Source organism: Ascaphus truei, chromosome 12 (genome assembly GCF_040206685.1).
Source record: "Ascaphus truei isolate aAscTru1 chromosome 12, aAscTru1.hap1, whole genome shotgun sequence".
Taxonomy (NCBI): Eukaryota; Metazoa; Chordata; class Amphibia; order Anura; family Ascaphidae; genus Ascaphus; species Ascaphus truei.
In genome coordinates, this window is record NC_134494.1 from 50724371 (window position 1) to 50744975 (window position 20605).

Genomic DNA, 20605 nt, shown 5'->3' on the forward strand with positions numbered 1-20605 from the left:
CCAAACTGAAGTGGTTGATTAGTGAGTGTACTTAAAGATCAGGTTCTAAATCACAGTGAACAGCACTGTACCGGATATTAAAATTATAGAGTAACATTAAAATATTGCACTATTACCTTTTAGATAAGGATTAATACAACTCAAACTCCTTATAACGCTGTGCTTGGGGTCCAAAGAATCACATCGCACTATAAGCGGATCGCGTTAGAAATAATGTACAATTGTATGCATTGTACAATAAAGTATTTAAGATACCAATAATCGTGTTGTAAAGTATTCATAAATACAAAAATTGGGAGCCACGCTTGCATCGCGTTAAAAGCGGATTCGCGTTGTAACGGGTCGCGTTATAACGGGGTTGAGCTGTACTACCCATTTCTCAATGATCTATGGCTAGTAAGTCACTTTGAGACCTGTGTCCTAAAATCTTTTTTCAAATTTGTGTTGAGGCAAAAATGATCAAAAGTAAAACAAACCTTCAGAAAAATGTGCTTTGCATGTATGAAGACTGTTCAAACTGTTTTTTTGACGCATCCCTCACGTTGAATACCTGATACAGTTCAAAAGAAAAACAATTGTGTATTTCTTTTTTATTTTTTAACTAGTATCGGCAGTGGTTGACAAATCACCAAAAAATCTACTCGCCACCTAGTACCAAACGTGTGCTGCTTGGGCCAATATTTACTCGCCCGGGGGTTAAATCCACTCGCCCGGGGCGAGCAAATGTATAGGTTTGTCGAACACTGAGTATCGGTATATAGAAAGTACTGTATTAGTGTAATATTATTTATAGTAGCCAATGAAAAATAATACATATTGTTAAACTATATAATGAAAAATCCCTGCTGCGTAAAGTACATTTTTGTTTTGATACATAGAGAGCCGAGGGAACCAAGCACACCAAAAAGTTATGAAAATAGTGTTAATGCAAAAAGGTAATTTAATGTCAAATATCCAACGATTCCTGATGAAGGTGCTTCTCACCGAAGCGTTCGATATTTTTGGCTGTCATAGTCATTAAATGACTTTTTTGCATTAACTATTTTAATAACTTTTTGGTGTGCTTTGCTCCCTCTGCTCACTATGCTATTCTCTGGCTAAGATTTTTTGCCTCAAGCACCCTTTTTCTCATATCTTAGCGAGTCCCCACGATCAAGGGGCATCCCAAGTTGCTTTGTCCTGATTCCTCTCTTTATTTTATGTTTTGATACATACCAACTTAATTCTGCGCTAATGCTTTTGAGAATATTTTTGGGGTTATGCAGGCGATTTAGACGCACATTCCCTTTTTTTTGGGAGCAGAGAAACATACCTTTTTAAGTACATACCATTCACATCTAAATGTCAAGCGCAGTCTATTTCTGTGTGCCAAGCAAATTAAAAAAAAAATCATATTGGGCACAAATTGAGAAATACGCCCACAAGCGCAATTGAAATGCAGTATGACTTGCCATTTTTGTTCTCATGAAGCCGTTTGCGACACGTATTCCATATTATTACATATTCCCCTTTACCTCTCTGTGCCTTACCCTGCAATTAGATTGTACACTCTTGGTGGCTGCAGAATTGTATGTACATTGTTGTATGCACGTGGCTCTATAGGGATGTCTCACATTGCTAAGTGCTTCTTTCAGCCAAATTGTGCAGATGTAGCAGCAGTTATTGCACCCGTTGACGTAATCCAGCAGGTCCAATAGTGCTGTAGCACCGCCCTGTTTTTTGCACCCGGCTATTGCCCCTGCCATTACTATGGCGGCTGCTCTCACTGGTGCGTTGTGCGACCCGCTGCAATTCGTCAGCATGAGTAATAATGTCTGCTACATCTGTGCAATTTGGTTTCCATCATAAGCCAAAGATCATGAGAAACCTGTGCAGCCATTAGACCTCACTCGTCTTTTGATCGTGTCCTCCTGCTTCTGACCTATCCCCTCCCCACCCACCATCCTTCTCATCTCCATTCCCCATTGTAGTCTCCACTCTGATCTTCGTTCTTAGTTCTTTCTATCCTCATACTCTGATTAAATGTAATGGTCAAGATTAGATCAGTTAACAATATACATTTTATAATGTATGTGTGATTATTAGACAGTCCATTTTATCTGAATAGCAAAAATGCATTGCTAAATAAATAATAATTTTTTTAACGTGTAAATGTGTTTGTTGATCCACCTTTTCAGTTTTGGGAAATGTGTATTGGCATTTAACATTTCAGTTAAATAGGTTTGGAGTAACACTGATTATTTAGTTCGCGTTTCATTTAACTTGTATTATAGAACTCGGGTCACAAAGTCAGAGAAGTACTGTAGACAAGGTAGGGAGATTTTAACATGGACCAGAAAGAGAGGAAATCGTATGTGTGTAAGTAGGGTCAGACAGCATGTCATTGAGATATAGACAGTGGAACAATAGCAGTATGTGAGGGTCAGAGAAACAAAGTGTGTTTTTGGAATTAAGGCCCAGAGAGAGAGAGAGGACATGATCATGCAAGAGAGAAATGGGAACCAAACATAGGGTAATAGAAGGAAGGCCCATAATAAAGAAAACCTGTTGTGGCTGGAGGTTTAAGAGCTGGGGAGTCAAATGTAAGGTTGAGGATGGAGAACCAAGATAAATTAAGTGTGACATTGGCGCTGAAAAATATCATGTGCAGCAGAAATAAGAACAGTGTGTTAGAGAATAAGATGTCAAATGAAAAGCATAGAACCATGTTTGCGTGTGTGATGGGGGCAGGAATAGATTGACCCTTTTGTGAAAGAAGAAAAACAATTCTGCCTGAAGGGTTAAACCGAGAGGTAATGTGTGACAGGGGGAGAAGAGTGAGAGTTGGAGTGATAATTAGGCCAGGAGGAGAATGTGCATGTGAAAGTATGTATGTGTATAGTGAGAGAGAGGGAGAGAAAATGACAGGTAGTGCACAAAAGGAGGACTGCTTCTGTCCGAAACAGAATGACAAGAGACCACATTGTGTGTTGAGGATACCAGAAGAAAAGAGAATAGTGGGAGAGGCAGACCGAAAGAGTGATAAGAGACCTACAGACAAAACCCTGATGTTACAAATCGTTCTTAAGCTTTACAGGACCTTAAATACCATTCAAAACATTGGGCAAAAGCTAGGAAGAAAGGCCATAAATTGGAGATACTGTAGTTAAGAGAGAGTTTTTTGACCACAGAGACAAAACAGCGAGGGATATTTTGATGAAATAAAGATCAAGAAACTGGGACCAAAGTGAAAGAGGGTGAGAAGGGCAATAAAAAAAAGTGTTTGTGCCAGGGGGTAAAAGAGGAAGAAATAAGAGAATCTATTGTTTATGTTCCCAGTTAAATGGGACATTTTTAAAGTATACCCTTTGTATCTACCCTCATTGTCTCCATATGCAGTAAATTCTATATTTTCGATTTTCTAAATATACATATGAATGATACACAAGTGTTCTAATAAATACGTATTTAAGATTTTATGTGGCCTGTCCTCTGATGACCTGTTAAGCATATTTCCCACCATCAAAAACTTTGTTTGGGTTTGGCTACTAGAACAAATTACATTGTGATATGTGAATTTGTTATATAGCCCTTCGAGTGAAAAGCCTTCCTCTGCAATCTTTGTATTGTGTGCAAAATGTATGAGCCCGATTTACTCCTAAATAAGATCTCCCGGACCTGTCGACTTTTCTTTTGCATTTTTGAAGTGCTATGTTATCCTCATTATAGAATTGTGCCCAGAATGGTACTTCCTATTTAAGGCACGGTCTAACATGAACATTATACATGGACGACGCTATTTCTCTCCTGTCCATCTGTCGGCTTTTTGTGGCCTTTGAAGCCTCTGCCCTATGCTCCTCCTAAATTATTCTCCTTAAGACTTGGTCAATAATTGTCTTCCCTTTAAGTTTGTATATAGCCTGTTTATTATTGATCCCTATATGTATAAGTGGGCATTTATAAATAAACTTAATCTACTTGCCCTTGCTTCCACTTGATCCAAGTTGTTCTCCAGAATAATGGCACCGTACGCCATTTTTACCATACTCCACAATTGAGACATAAAATAGACCTTGCTCTCAATGCTCATCTGTAATTCTCTAATTAAAGAGTTAAACTGCAATGGATCAGGTGTTGGACTCTGATACTTCACTTAAAAACCTGGTCCAATATGAAATTATTTAATTGATAACCAATACCGGCTTAATTTATTTAGTATATCAACCTCATATGCGAAATATAGATCAAAAGCATGTTCAAAGTTTCAGTGGATCACACGAAATGCGTTACCATGACATGCGTTAGCATGACCCATTTCTGATAAAACTATCCTTTATTACCATTAATAATTTTATCCTATGAAAAGTGACTGTCAATCTTAAACTTTGCATCAATAACAGTGGAGATATTTGCATTTTGTTTGTTTATATGGACTGGCATGTAATTATCTAGTTGTAAACTAGTGTTTATGATAAAGGCATCTCATCTGTAACACAAATTAACCTAATGTTATAATCCTTAATGATTAAATGTAATGTCCAAGTAGTAACTACATTGATACATTGACATTAAGATGTCTTTAATGGACATCATTAGGGGAAGAAGGCTTCATTCACTGTTGAAGTAATGCATTGCAAGAAATCCCCATCCTATTTGTGCCCGGCTTCTATTCGTGCTCTCTTGGGTGCCACAAGTGCCGAACCTGCTCCACAAATCTTCTGTCGCTCTTCTCTTTCAATTTCACCTTCTAGGTCCACTGCAAAACTGTCTGTAGCATCATAGGGGCCATGACTGATAAAATAGGGGTCCCAAAATGAAACCGCTGAAACGCAGTAGCAAAGCGACACATCCATCCCACGAGTAAGATGCAATAAAAGGCAGTGTGAAGGACCAGTGGGATGTTAGGGGTTGGACACTGCCAAGGCCTACTGCAGTGGTTTCCAACCTTTTTTTGTTTAAGGAACCCTATGTGAAATTCTGAGGAACCCCCAATGCTCTCTAATATCGTGTCTGCATTGTAAATTTGTCTGTATTTGGTACAATTTTAAAAATGACCTGAAAATTACAGGGGACCCTTTAGGGGATGCCCGGGGAACCCAAGGGTTTGTAGGAACCCTGGTTGAAAAACACTGGCCTACTGCATGTCAGTGTCCGTGTCACGCATGGAGAAGGGTGGCCCACAGAACAGCAACTGTTGCTTGGTCTGCATAAGAACAAGTTGCAGAAATAATACTACACAAGTCTCACCTTTTTCAGTAGTTGAAAACAAAATGCTTTAAATTGTAATGCATCGACAAAAAAAGGTTTTAACGCAGATGGGATGTTTCATAATGTACGTTAACAAAATGTATTGTTTTCACAGTGTATCTTTTATAAAAATAGATTCAAGAAAAAACGCCTCTATATGAATACTGATTAATATGAAAATTACACTTCATTCAGCTTTCATTTCAATTGTATCAATCAAGTACGCAGCACGACGCAATGCGTTAACCGTCATTTCAGGTAACCAACTGTGTGTCATATGTAAGACGTCCCATAACAACTCTCATACATGTCACACACATCTTATTAAGGTGTGTGCTTCATTCCACTATCACGCCATAAACTGTTTTAAAGATCATTTTATTACACAGGCCGCGCGGTTGTTCTCTGCAATTAAAGTTTGCTCTAGCGTTAGTGATGTCAAAATGAGTTTGCAAAATCCCAACACCAAAGTATTGGTTTAATCAGAAGAAATTTTAGTTGATGATGTAGGAAAATAAATGTGTTCGTTACCGTGATAGGAATAGAAACAATGTAAATCCATGTATGTAATATATTTGGGTACATTTTTATGACTACACATACAATCTTAACTAGTTTATGAAATGCATTGCACAATTTCTAAGCCAGCATCCGATATAGATTGTTTAATTATGCCAAACTACCAAAATATGGGATTTAAATAGGTGAATGTTCTCTCTCTTCAGCTTATACACCCTATACAAAATGTGTCATTTACAAAGAACGCATTCTGGAGTTTATATAATGTTATATATTTTAGCAACTATTTCTAATTTAATTAGGACCGCTCGCTTATTCCATATGCAGATCTGGAATAGCTGTGGATTAATAATAAGAGTTTATGTTGGCTCATGTTTAGGTCTCTCTATTATTGTAGTCTGCTTGGTGTTCTATAATATGGGGACAGTGACATGTTTTGCGATTTACTTTGTCTGTGAAGTTAACCTCTTTCTTACAAAGGTTACCTACAAGGATTTACATGCTACCAATATTAGCAAAGTGCTTCAAGTTTAAGTCAAATCACACAACTAACTCGAACTCTACTAACTCAGCTATTTCAGCACTGTCAAACAAAGAACAGCGACTGCATGCAGTAGGCGAGCTATAAGACGTTTAGACTATAACAGGACATTTATATTCATCTAGTGTAGAGTACATGGGCCTCAACATGAATCAGCCTGACTACTTACAGGAAGTTATCAGGAAACCTATTGGTGAAAGTCTCAAGAAGAGATGTGCGAAACGAAGCTTGCGAAACTTGCTGGGTTTTGAGACCTCATACGTTAGTAAAAGTTAGCAAGCAGTTTGCTGCAGGGAAAAAAACCCAGCCTGGAATGAGAGAGTATCTCTCTCCCTATACATATGTGTTTTCATACATACTGTATGTGTTTTATTCTCTGGACAAATTTGAAATTTTACATTTCACGTTGTTTTTTCAAACTCCACCCTAGCTTTTTGGGCTAAAAAGTTCTATTTAACATTAACCCTTTCCGGTCGAATGTCAGAATATATCTGACAAAATATTTTAGTACTTGTGGTCCAATGTCGCATTTCCCCGGCATTCCATTTGCACTTCTCCCAGCTGCCTTACTGAGTGAGTGAGTGTGTGCAGTGTGCTGTTAGTGTGTGTAGTGAGTGTGCTGTGAGTGTGTGCAGTGTTCTGTGAGTGTGCAGTGAGTGGGCGCAGTGTGCTGTGAGTGGGCGCAGTGTGCTGTGAGTGGGCGCAGTGTGCTGTGAGTGGGCGCAGAGTGTGCTGTGAGTGGGTGCAGTGTGCTGTGAGTGGGTGCAGAGTGTGCTGTGAGTGTGTGCAGTGTGCTGTGAGTGGGCCCTATGAGTGGGTGCAGTGTGCTTTGAGTGGGTGCAGTGTGCTGTGAGTGGGCCCAGTGAGTGGATGCAGTGTGCTGTGAGTGGGTGCAGTATGCTGTGAGTGGGTGCAGTGTGCTGTGAGTGGGCCCAGTGAGAGGGCACAGTGTGCTGTGAGTGGGCGCAGTGTGCTGTGAGTGGGCACAGTGAGTGGGCACAGTGTGCTGTGAGTGGGTGCAGTGTGCTGTGAGTGGGCCCAGTGAGAGGGCACAGTGTGCTGTGAGTGGGCGAAGTGTGCTGTGAGTGGGTCCAGTGAGTGGGCACAGTGTGCTGTGAGTGGGTGCAGTGTGCTGTGAGTGGGCGCAGTGTGCTGTGAGTGGGCCCAGTGAGTGGGTGCAGTGTGCTGGGAGTGGGCGCAGTGTGCTGTGAGTGGGCACAGTGTGCTGTGAGTGGGCCCAGTGAGTGGGCGCAGTGTGCTGGGAGTGGGCGCACTGTGCTGTGAGTGGGCCCAGTGAGTGGGTGCAGTGTGCTGAGTGGGCGCAGTGTGCTGTGAGTGGGCAAAGTGTGCTGTGAGTGGGCCCAGTGAGAGGGCACAGTGTGCTGTGAGTGGGCACAGTGTGCTGTGAGTGGGTCCAGTGAGTTGGCATAGTGTGCTGTGAGTGGGCACAGTGTGCTGTGAGTGGGCACAGTGTGCTGTGAGTGGGCACAGTGTGCTGTGAGTGGGTGCAGTGTGCTGTGAGTGGGCGCAGTGTGCTGTGAGTGGGCCCAGTGAGAGGGCGCAGTGCGCTGTGAGTGGGCGCAGTGTGTGTATGTGCGCAGTTTGTGTGTACCACAGATTCTCTCTTAAAAAAACAAAAAATGGGAAAATAAATACACTCTAGAATGCTCTCTCCACTTCTGTATCCGGGGAGCAGCGCAGCACGTGATCGCTGCGGGAGAGATCACGTGAAGCTGAAGTGCTGGAGATCTAGTTGCCCTTTGGTGCCGCTGCACTGAAAAGGTTAACTTTTTCCCAGCTGGAGTAATTCAGTAGCGCCTTATTTACCAAGTGGAGCTGTTCCATAGGACACCTTCCAGCGCTCAAAGGCACTTTGGCCCATATTTACTAAGCAGTCTTCTGTCATAACACACCTTCAAGTGCTGGAAAACACCTTCCAGACCATTGACTTGAATGTGCTGTAAGGTGTCTTGCAACACTGGGAGGTATCTTATGGAAGAAGACTGCTTAATAAATGTGGCCCTTGAAGCCCCTGCAGCAGTGATGCTTAGCATGCCAGCTTATCACATTAAAAATTAACCTAAACATTTGCTAGCATTACATCTTACCAAACTGTAAAAGCCTAATAATAGTTAACACTGTCTATTGCAAATTGCCATCACAGTTTAATGAATACAGTACATCAGTAATATACTTGTTTGAGATGTCCATACCCAGAACCGTTGTAAATCCGCACCAGAATGTTCAAGACTGGAATAGAGTTTGAGAACAAGTATTACATTTGGGTGGACTTGATCTTTCTTGTTTCCTTTAGAGCAGAGCTCTTAAACTGGTGGCCCATGGGCCAAATGTGGCCCACAAAGGGCCTTGGTGTGACTCTCTGCTCCTTCTAATTTCATACTGGTATTAAAGGCAGCTAAGTGCAGTTTTCCACACTGGAACTCACTGGTACGTTATGGTCATGGCAATATTTGTGGTCAGATATTCTAAATGCTTGCGATATGTTGAAATATAGTCATTTTTAAGTCTTTAAGTTTATGTTAAATTCAATTGCGTAAGATTGTGGCCCTTCTACTCCAAAATGTTTTCTAATCTGGCCACTTTGGTGAACTAGTTGAAGAGCCCTGACTTGGATTATACACACTGACAAAGCATCTTCTGTAATGTGCAAACCATTATTTTTCTTGTACATTTTGACATTTTTAGAGAGTCATACATTTTTTTTTCCTTTTTTATTTTTATTATTATTATAACTCATTTTTTGGTCTCTTACAATGATTTGACTTACTGAGGACTCTGTAATTAATGGAATATTAGCACTATTATTGGAAATAATTAATGATTTCATATTTTGCGACATTTGGCTGGTTTCATATGAAGAGATTTCTGATTAACCTTTTTGAATCTAGCATTTTACCACCTTCCTAATACCTAGTTTATCTTTGGCTCTTTGATGGATTCATTTAGTAAATAAAAATATCACTTGTGGTGCATTTGCATGTCTCAGATAGGTCTACATCCCTGTCTTTCCCATTATCACTTAGCAAACAATGCTTCCATTGTAGCCAAGGATTCTGGGTAATGACAGACAAATTCGAGCCAAAAGGGCACAGTTTATAAAGACACCAATGCACAGATCTTTTATGCAGTGTTCAGCCTCCACACACCTTCACACCCACTCAAATGAATGGGCAATGAAGTGAACCAAAGTTTACCACGGTTTAATAAATCTGAGATTAAATGAACAGTAGAAGAGAATTCTCAGAACAGACCATGTTAACAAACAAGCACCCAGATTCCTGGATTGGTGTCAGCTGGTTCACATGCTACAAGCCCATTTAGTTCAATAAATATGTCCTAGCCTGCATAGTACAACTGCTGCCATTTAATGAGGCCCAACATTTTTATATTCACTGAATTGCAGTAGCTTCAGCTTGATTAGTAGGTCAGTGTTTAATCTCATTACGGAACCACAATTTAAAAACATCATATACACATTTTAATTTAATTTGGGGAAATTAAACATGTATTCCAGGCATGTGATTTGTATTTTCAAGAAGTTATCAATGCAATTTCAGATGCCTGCCTCTTGTTACATGATAGAAACAAGTAACATGTTTTTCAGATCTCAATTATGAAACAGCACTTTTGACCTGGGTCATGCCTATTTAAATGTGTGGGCTTTCCTCCACTTTGATATTCAGCGATGGCACTGAGCAGGTAACCATGCTCTTATACACTTACCGTGGGATAGTCCATCACCTAAATTAATCTCTGATATTAAACACTTAACCATGATGGATAAGTGGCAATTTCTCTCTAAAAATGCTCCTTATGAATAACAAAACACTGTAGCCATAGTGGTAATGCAGCCTCACTGCCTCTCATCATTGTATCCTACTGTGAAAGTATTACATGTTGGATATGCCTGGAAAACGGGAGCAGGCAAATATCAAGCACTTTCTGCATTAAGGTACAGTATGTACTGTATACAATGGGTTGATGTGGATGGATGGCTTTGTGATGCATGTAATACTATGCCTTCCTTATGAGAAAAACATAGATTCACTAAATGATCATCTCCTTTATTTGTATAGTTTTTTTTCTGAATGGAGTATATAACGCCTAAATAACTGTGTGATAACACCAGATGGCATTCACACAATTTATACAGGTTTCACTCCAACAGCAAAGAATTGGTGTTTTGAAGATCCCGTGAGTATTATTACAATTTAATATTAATGACGTGTATATTTAGTCGAATGACTTTGCAAAAGCGTCCTGACCTGAAAATGGAAATAAACATAGTCGTCTTTGTTTTTCTCATTGGCAGATAAACATGCATGATTTGAAAACAAATAGGAAGAAATTCAGCTACAATGATTGATCAGAATATGTTACCAAAAGTGCTTTATAATGGCTCCATAAAACCAAAATAGTGCATACTCTACAATTAATTACATTCACACTTTAATAGGGAAAATAAATCATTTTGCTGGTGATTTATTTGACAGAACCAATTTGTACAGTTGTGTGTGTGTATGTATGTATGTGTGTGTATATATATATATATATATATATATATATATATATATATATATATATATATATATATATATATATATTCATTGATCCGTACAAATAAGATTCTGGAAATATTTAACTTGTATTGGTTACTGTAATAAGTACTTTTTAGGTTAAGGTTAGTATTTCCATAGAATAATCTGCTAATATTCCATGGGTAGAGGTAGATTATGGGGTAAAAAAATGATCAGATTCATAGCCCCGTTATGTGCTGTTCTCATACAACTGAGATAATCCCATAACTGACCACTAGCCATGGCATATGATAATATATTCCATGGTAACTAGCAATTTCCCCTAATTACTGTTAATATAGAATCCCCCCTTTTTGTTTAACACTGGCTAAGATTGGGCATATTGCTGGCATGTATTAGAATGAAAAAAATAGCTTGTGTAGTGAGATTGTCACACAATGATGTTCTACCCACTGCATTGCAGGCTCCTGTTCTGAAGGGGTTAATAGGTATCGGTCTTAAGCAGCTGGAACAGTATTCCTTCCATGTTACCTTTCACGATACACATTTAAATGAGATGTATATCTTCACCTCTTTCGTTTTTTAAAGTCCATCAAAATTCTTATACTATAAAAGCTAATCTCTATTATAATATACTGTATAATGGATTTCTTTGCATGCTAAAGAGTAAAATTCCTACAGTACATCTAGATTTAGCTCCTATTGAGTCGTTTGTGCTGTCAGTAAATGAAGCTACAGAACTACTTGTAGTTAGCTGTCTGAAAGATATAGCGACTCTATTGCAATCTCCTATTGCAGTCGTATTTTTAGCATTGAACACTTCTGATGTTGTTCGACCATTTTCTTATTCTCTTCCATCTAATCGGCTGAATGGTCACATCTGTAATAAGAAAACTGCCCAAATCTGACTTTTTCAGAATCACAGGCCCATTTTGTCAGCTATCAGGAGCTGAAACCAGAGCTCTTTCTACGAAGTATTCTTCTCTTTATAGTATTCAGCATCACAGTCCAGGAAACATGCAGAATTCTAAACTTTCTTCCACCAAAGATGTTAGGGATCTTTAAAACTGCATTGAAAATGTATCCTTCCTACTATGAAAAACAGAAGGCTCCCAAAACGAGGGATGTAACCCTTAATTCTACTGGTCAGCCTTTACTGTTTCGTCGTACATGTCCCAGAAATCTAAACTTCCGCTTCACACACAGATCATGTGTGATATGGGACAGTAATGGATAAATGTGCTACCCATTGCTAATAAAGAAGTTTGAAGGAATCTTAATTCTCTACAAGGAATGAAGGTCAAAGATCAAATGGACATGCCTCTAAGAGGTTTCCTACCTGCTCTGTTAATTTCTAAAATTTCTTCAGGTGCGAGCGGGCATGTATCGCTCTGAGTACTGTGGTGTGGAGAGTTTACAACGGATTTACAATAATTGGGGGATCCCAGTTGGGGTGGACGCGGGATATGCTTCTTTTTTTTCTTTGGTAGCTTCTGCTTTGCCATAGCTAATGAATAATACATTCCGAAATTGTTCACAATGACAGGTACAGGCATGGCAATAGTCAGCACACCAGCAAGAGCACAGAGCGCTCCCACCAGCATGCCAGACCAAGTCTGAGGATACATGTCTCCGTAGCCCAGGGTGGTCATGGTGACAACAGCCCACCAGAAGCCAATGGGGATATTTTTAAAATGTGTGTGTTCACTGGCACTAGGATCATTTGGGTTAGCACCTATTCTCTCAGCATAATAAATCATTGTGGCAAAGATTAAGACGCCCAATGCCAAGAAAATGATGAGCAGCAAGAATTCGTTCGTGCTGGCGCGGAGGGTATGTCCTAGAACCCTCAGGCCTACAAAATGCCTGGTCAGCTTGAAAATTCGAAGGATTCGCACAAATCGGACAACTCTTAAGAAGCCCAAGACATCCTTAGCAGCTTTGGAAGACAGGCCACTAAGTCCAACCTCCAGATAAAAAGGCAGAATGGCCACAAAGTCAATGATGTTCAAAGTGTTTTTGATAAATTCCACCTTGTTTGGGCAGAAGGTAATCCTCATCAGGAACTCAAATGTAAACCAAACCACGCAGACACCTTCGATGTAGGTCAGGAAGGCATCTGTCTCCGATTCCCTGTAGATACGCACCTGGGTTTCATTCCCAATGGTTTCAATCTCTGTTTTGTTCACAATGGGATTAAATCTTTCATGGGTCTCGAGGCAGAAGGTGGTTATGGAAACCAATATGAAGAAGAGGGAGGCAAATGCCACGTACTGTAAAGAAGAAGGAAAAAAAATACATGTTATATGAAAAGTTTATAACCGTGCACTTGTTTTTCATGGTCATGCCTCATAACTGCTAGAGTACTCTAATTATAGATTTGTGTGCAGAAGGATTTCCCCTTATAAAAATAGATTTTGTGGGGAAAAAACAGAACCATTGTTCTCCAACAATACAGTATAAAACATGACATTTTGACATTAAACTGGTTCTTGTTTTCCCAGTAGTTCCACAGCAGATTTTATATATACATATATAAAAAATATATATATGTGGTCCTCGCTATCCCACGTTTCTCTTTACGATGAATGGCATATCCGACACTTTACAATGCAACCCTATTGGTCGTTTTACAACACCTGAATGTGGTATCCGACACTCAGCGCCACTGATTTACATGGGACTCGCTTTAGAACAGTTTCACTATCCAACGCTATTTCCGGAACGGATTCCATTGGATAACCGAGGACCGCCTGTGTGTGTATATATATAAATATATATATTTATTTATTTAAAAACAGAAGGCAGAATTTAGAAATATAAACAGTAAACTTTTCTCCTGAATTTGCAGAGTAATACCTTAATTATACATTTACATGCTTTACACTGCAATACATATTTTACAAACAAAATAATAAATACATTTCTATATGGAGGGCTACAGTGGTTATAAACATTTCTTCACATCTCCAGAAGGTCAGTTCTCTGTGAAAGGCAGGTGGTTTGGTTATATTCTGGGATGCTAAAACCACAAGCTATTAACTGTACAGCAGTGTTTATTTTGTATTTCATACCGGAGAACACATTCTGTGCGACCTAAAGAGGCCGTTCTATTTGATTTAAGAACTTAATGCATTAAAATCACAGTAATAACTCTGTAAATGAATTTAAATGAAATTAGAAAAGAGCTAGACTACAGTACCGATAGGGCAATACATTGATCTATAGCTATTGGCTAAACTCTAGATTAACACACGTTAACATGTGTTGAGGTCGAAGAAGCAGGAACTGATTGAGCCACTTGTTCTGAAGCAGGGACTGATTGAGCCACCTGTGCTGAAGCAGAGACTGAACTACCTACCCTGAAAACCTGACCTGTAGGGGGCGGGAGGTTTGGTGACTGGACTTGAGCGCCCCTGGTCTAATGCACATGAAAATGTGACTTGCCGTATGTGGTCTCACTAATCAGCATGACACAATGTTTTGATAACAGTTTATTTACAACTATCCTTATACGTCTAAATGTGCACAGCAGCTCCTGCAGATTTCAGGAGGTTAAGTGGCACTTAAGGCCTTATAGTACATGCTGTAAATTCTGTTCATTTATCCTACAGCACCTCTTCCTGGCTTATGCTATTTTAATGTTTTGTCATTTATGGCATTCCTTTGCAAGCCAGAACGTAAGGCGGAGACTGTTTGATTGTAAGCTCTCGGGGGCAGGGATTTTCTTCCCTATTGTCTGACTTTGTTGTGCTTATTGGTATTATAATACCCTGTACTGTTCACAGCCGAGTACACTGTATGCGCTATATAAATAAAGATATACATACGACTGTACACTACAGCATGACAGCTGAAAATATATGTATTTTTTGTTGTTTTGTTTTTGTATACCGCTGCTACTTTTTATGTAGCGCTTTACAAAGAGAGACATTTTTGCAGACACGGTCCCTGCCCTGTAGAGCTTACAATCTATGTTTTTGGTTCCCCTGCTTCAAACTCAGTGCCAGAGTCAGTGTCTTTACTCACTGAGCCGCTCCTTCTCACACCATTGTCCAAAGTATTGTCATTATATATATATATATATATATAAAATTGAAAACAGTCAATACCGTTCTGTGGCTAACAAAAGGCTCAGCTAACATGGTACAGATACACACACACACACACATATATATAGATACAATACAAATAATAACACCAATATGGACCATTTATATCACTGTTCCCTGCGCAGTGGTATAAATAGTCCACATTGGTGTTATTATTTCTATCTTATCCAAATTTAACTTAATGGAGATTGGTTACATATTTTAACATGAGCTATAATTGGAAAGTACAAAAACTACTGTTGTTGTCTGTTACCTTCAGATTTGTCATGATTTGTAATTTTTAGTGACCTAACAAAAATGTTTTTAAAGGAGGTAGAGTATTAGTACAGTGCAGGATGTACAGATCTTTCTAAACCTCATCAATACACATGAGCGGGTTGAAAGCTCTGTACAAACTGTGAAGAGCTGCATTTTTGAACCATTGAAAGGTATCACAACATCTACACTCCTCCAGGTCTATTACTGCACATGTACTAGAACTTTGCTCTGCAGCTAATGCCCTTACAGTCTTCTACATTCTCTGCTCATTAAGAGGTGGAAGGTAAGAGCTCAGCAGATTCAACCCTTCAAAAATGAAGTCTCTCTTTCCAAGCTCAGACAGTGCCAGCTGTCCACATTGATTTAAAAAAAAGTAAGCATGTTCACTTCATTGTTTAGTTTACAAATATGGTCTGGCAATCTCAAGATGACCAATTGGAGACTGCCATGACTAAACCACCTTATATTGTAAAGGAAATAATGTATACTCCTAAAGTAAAACAAACTATTCTACAGATATTTCAGCATAAGCACAAGGAAGAACTTTATTCTGATCATTTAAGGTCCAAGTGTTGAAGGCGGCTGAATGTTGAGATCACTTTACTATTGCTTGTCTTATAAATATTGCTTCTACAGCTGCTATAAAACAAGTTTATAACGGATAAACCGATAACCAGTATGTCCTTGCAGTGTTGGTATAAAAATGTCTGACAGCTACTGACTTAGCTGTATACTGTACATTTTGAGAAAAGATTCCGATAGATAAATCCTCCCAGATTCCTGCTTTTTTCCCTTCAGAATAGACTTGCAATGTGTGTTGCCTTAGAAACAAGTTTAGGAGCTATCCTTCAGATAAACAATGACATCAATTTGCAGCAGAAAGCCAAGATACAGGAATAATTTATGCTTATTAGTAAGCATAAAAATAAAAGAAGTTACACATATATAAAAATGGTACAAGAAAGTTTATCATCTTAAATTGGAAGTGGTATTTTTAGATATACTAAATGCAATTGATTTTTTTAACTCCAGTCATGATTTACATTGATTGTTATAAGCCAACAAATCATTGCCACAATATATAAGAAATAAACTATATTATAGCAAACGAATGTCTTCCAAATTATGGCACATTTAAAAAAAACTAGCATTAAATCACAATGACATCTGGTCCCAATACCAGAACACTATGAATACATTTTTCAGGTTTTATTCCTCTGATATTTAATGTGTGTTCATGTAATTATAAGGACACATGAACCATGACACATCTATCGGATCTCAAGCAGTTGGTGTGCTGCTTACACTTGTAGCAGGGTAGTCCTCCGCACCTCTAGGGGGAGCTGATGAAGCTCCTCTGACTCTTAGGTGGAGGTGCGGCGGCCATGCTAGAACTCCCACAGGACTAGAGGGAGAGGATATCTCCAAGGGGAACAGGATATCCTCTGGAGGCTGGGGACCACGTGTCAGACCTGGTGAGACCCTCTGAGGAGAAGGTTGTATTTCCATAAGCAAGTAGGCGCCCCAGGACTAGGCCAAAGAACACCGTAAGCCCAAGTTAGGCCCTGAGCCACCGTAGTTGAGTACTATAGATTCAGCAATATCTCAGGGATATTCCTGGTAGCTGAATACCGACTGAGCAGGATGACTCGCGGAGGAGTACTACCGTGCGGCTGCCAGAAGTAAGAAGTGAGGGGTATATTGTTGGGTATCCCCCGCTACGTGGGATCACATGTACGGCTCCTGATATCTACAAAGGATTCCCCAGCTATGGCGTTGTAGTCAGGAAGGTACCCACGTGCACCACCAAATACACGCGGGGAGGGTAGAGGTGCCCTAACATACATTTGGGGTTACCTTGCTGGACACCTAGCCTGCTGAGGTGCCCAAGGATATTGGGGTACACTACGGGTTGTGTGCTGCTGTTATTGTTGTATTACTGTATACAGTTAGGTCCGGAAATAATTGGACACTGATACAAGTTTTGTTATTTCAGCTGTGTACCAAAATAAATTCAAGTTACAGTTAAATAATGAATATGGGATTAAAGTGCAGTCTATCAGCTTTAATTTTGAGGGTATTCACATCCAAATTGGAGGAAGGGTTTAGGAATTACATCTCTTTAATATGTAGCCCCCTCTTTTTCAAGGGACCAAAAGTAATTGGACAATTGACGCAAAAGCTGTTTCATGGACAGGTGTGGGCTATTCCTTCGTTATTTCATCATCAATTAAGCAGGTAAAAGGTCTGGAGTTGATTCCCGGTGTGGCATTCGCATTTGGAAGCTGTTGCTGTGAACCCACAACATGCGGTCAAAGGAGCTCTCAATGCAAGTGAAACAGGGCATCCTTAGGCTGCAAAAAAAAAAGAAAATCCATCAGAGAGATAGCAAGAACATTAGGAGTGGCCAAATCAACCGTTTGGTACATTCTGAGAAAAAAAGAACGCACTGGTGAGCTCTGCAACACAAAAAGACAACAGTGGTGGATGATCGTAAGATCCTTTCCATGGTAAAGAAAAACCCCTTCACAACATCTAGCCAAGTGAAGAGCACTCTCCAGGAGGTAGACATATCATTATCCAAGTCTACCATAAAGATACGACTTCACGAGAGCAAATACAGAGGGTTCACCACAAGGTGCAAACCATTCATAAGCCTCAAGAATAGAAAGGCCAGATTAGACTTTGCCAAACAATATCTAAAAAAGCCAGCCCTGTTCTGAAAGAGCATTCTTTGGACAGATGAAACTAAGATCAACCTGTACCAGAATGATGGGAAGAAAAACGTATGGAGAAGGCTTGGAACGGCTCATGATCCGAAGCATACCACATCATCTGTAAAACATGGTGGAGGCAGTGTGATGGCATGGGCATGCATGGCTTACAATGGCACTGGGTCACTAGTGTTCATTAATGATCTGACAGAAGCAGCCGGATGAATTCTGAAGTGTATAGGGATATATTGTTTGCTCAGATTCAGCCAAATTCAGCGAAATTGATTGGATGGCGCTTCACTTTACAGATGGACAATGACCCAAAACATACTGTGAAAGCAACCCAGGAGTTTTTTAAGGCAAAGAAGTGGAATATTCTGCACTGGCCGAGTCAATCACCTGATCTCAACCCGATCGAGCATGCATTTTATTTGATGAAGACAAAACTTACGGCACAAAGACCCACGAACAAACAACAACTGAAGACAGCTGCAGTAAAGGCCTGGCAAAGCATCACAAAGGATGAAACCCAGCGTTTGGTGATGTCCATGCGTTCCAGACTTCAAGCAGTCATTGTCTGCAAAGGATTCTCGACAAAGTACTAAAAATGAACATTTTATTTATGATTGTGTTAATTTGTCCAATTACATTTGAGCCCCTGAAATAAGGGGACTGTGTATGAAAATGGTTGCAATTCCTAAACGTTTCATACGATATTTTTGTTCAACCCCTTGAATTAAAGCTGAAAGTCTGCACTTCTATTGCATCTCGGTTGTTTCATTTCAAATCCATTGTTGTGGCGTACAGAGCTAAAATTTAGAAAATTGTGTCAGTGTCCAATTATTTCTGGACCTAACTGTATGTATCAGGAGGGACCTGCCGGTAAATTGTATTGTTTATCATTGCTGTGTGTTATTGCTGTGTGTTATTGCTGTATATGTTCCCGTGAGAAGCCACCCCGTCTATGCTGGGATCCCCACGGGTGGAGGCGCCGCACCCCCAAGCTCCCAATCAGCGGAGGCCCAGGACTTTTTTGAGCCTGCAGGATAGCACCATAACGTAGTAACATGCAAATATCCCTTAGGGGGGGAGTGTTACACACCAAAGTTTACCTTATCACCTTGCTCTCGTTAGACTACTCCAGACATTTCCACATCCACTGTAAACTCTAATCTTTAAATCTATGGTAACACATTTACTCCATACTTATTATACCATCTGACAACAGCATAGCCTTCTCTGGGTCTAGTATGGCTAAACGGCCTCTTTGCTTCCTACTCTATATCATTTAATGGCAATCAGTTTTCTACTTTCCACAGTGGCTACATTATTCAGCTAAAAATGTTCCTGAGATTTTCTGCTTACCAGGGTTGTCCGGTTTGTATTATCTGGAGCAGTGGTTTCCAGCCTTTTTTTTTTTAGTTAAGGAACCCTAGGTGAAATTCTGAGGAACCCCAACCCTCCCTAACAGCGCGTCTGAGATCAGATGCAATATAAATTCTTAGGAATTTGGTACAATTTGAAAATGACCTGAAAATGACAGGGAACCCTTTAGGGATGCCCGGTGAATGGAAGGGTTCCTAGGAACCCTGTTGAAAAACACTGATCTGGAGTGTCCGACTGAGGGCAATCTAGATTCACCATTTGCTGTGGGCGTTATTCATTTAGCACACGTGAAGGAAAAGACATTTCAACCAGATTTTAAGATACTGACTTGGACACAGTTTGAAAGGAGAACATAATTTTGGATGTTTTTATGGGCTCTCATTAAATGTTTGTTGTTGTTTTTTTATAGCGATTTGCAATGTGATTTATGGGCACATTTCTATTTTGCTCTAATGAAACTGAGTTATAATGAATTACTTTACATTAAAATATTTTAAACTTCATTTTTCAGTAGCGGGTTTTTATCATCCATGCATCACCTTTCTTTTTAAAACGTTTATATAAAAAGGTAAAATCATTTAGCGCACTCCGCTTTGCATCTTTAAAATCAACTTAAATTGTCTGAGGAGTCTACCACCTCTGATGAGTAAATTGCCAGAATAATCAACCTTTAAATTAATGTTGATTATTTGCATTACATGTCTCAGCATTGATTTTCTCTATGAGGACGTGTGTATTCTGAGCTACAGTTTGCCAAGAGAATGTGTTTGCTTTCTCAGTAGAATGAGTGTTGACTGCAGTAGTCAAAGGAGAAATGAATCTCACTCAAAAGACAAGTCTGTCTTGCCATTCAGTACTGGAAGGGGCGAACCAGTAGACATGCAAGGGGCTTTTTTTTTTAATGAAGGGTACATATTAGTTATTTGTATCAAGATCAGTGTGAAAGGTTGGTCCTTAGAATGGTTTGACACATGGGGGTCTATACATTGAAGGTACTATCCCTGTACAACATTTCAGTGAAGAAGACTATTATTTCCAGTAGTATCTGTGTCAAATATAACAAATGTATTTATTCAGGTCTACAAATTGCAATCAAATACTTAAATCAGATGAGGTTTATAGCTGCTCAGAGCAGGTCATTGTGTGGATACCTAGTATCACAAATCTTGTTCTTTGAGACAAAATTAGCTTGTATGTAAAATTAAATAAGCGTTTTCAAGTGGTATTTGTGTGTTGTGGGTACTGAAGTAGAAATGGCTGTGAATTAATATTTATACTATATTGTTTACA

The 20605-nt window shown here is 39.5% G+C and overlaps 2 protein-coding genes across 3 annotated transcripts in view; one reads left to right on the forward strand and one right to left on the reverse strand.

The window, feature by feature from the left end:
* SERGEF (secretion regulating guanine nucleotide exchange factor) overlaps positions 1-20605 on the forward strand; it is a 310832-nt gene that overhangs the window by 164295 nt on the left and 125932 nt on the right. The window lies entirely within an intron of this gene.
* The window catches only part of KCNC1 (potassium voltage-gated channel subfamily C member 1), a 163728-nt gene that overhangs the window by 5652 nt on the left and 137471 nt on the right, over positions 1-20605 (reverse strand). For both annotated transcript variants that reach the window (XM_075567691.1, XM_075567690.1), the window contains exon 2: positions 12185-13118. In XM_075567691.1, the coding sequence (XP_075423806.1) occupies positions 12185-13118 (934 nt within the window). The remainder of the gene's footprint in view (positions 1-12184; positions 13119-20605) is intronic.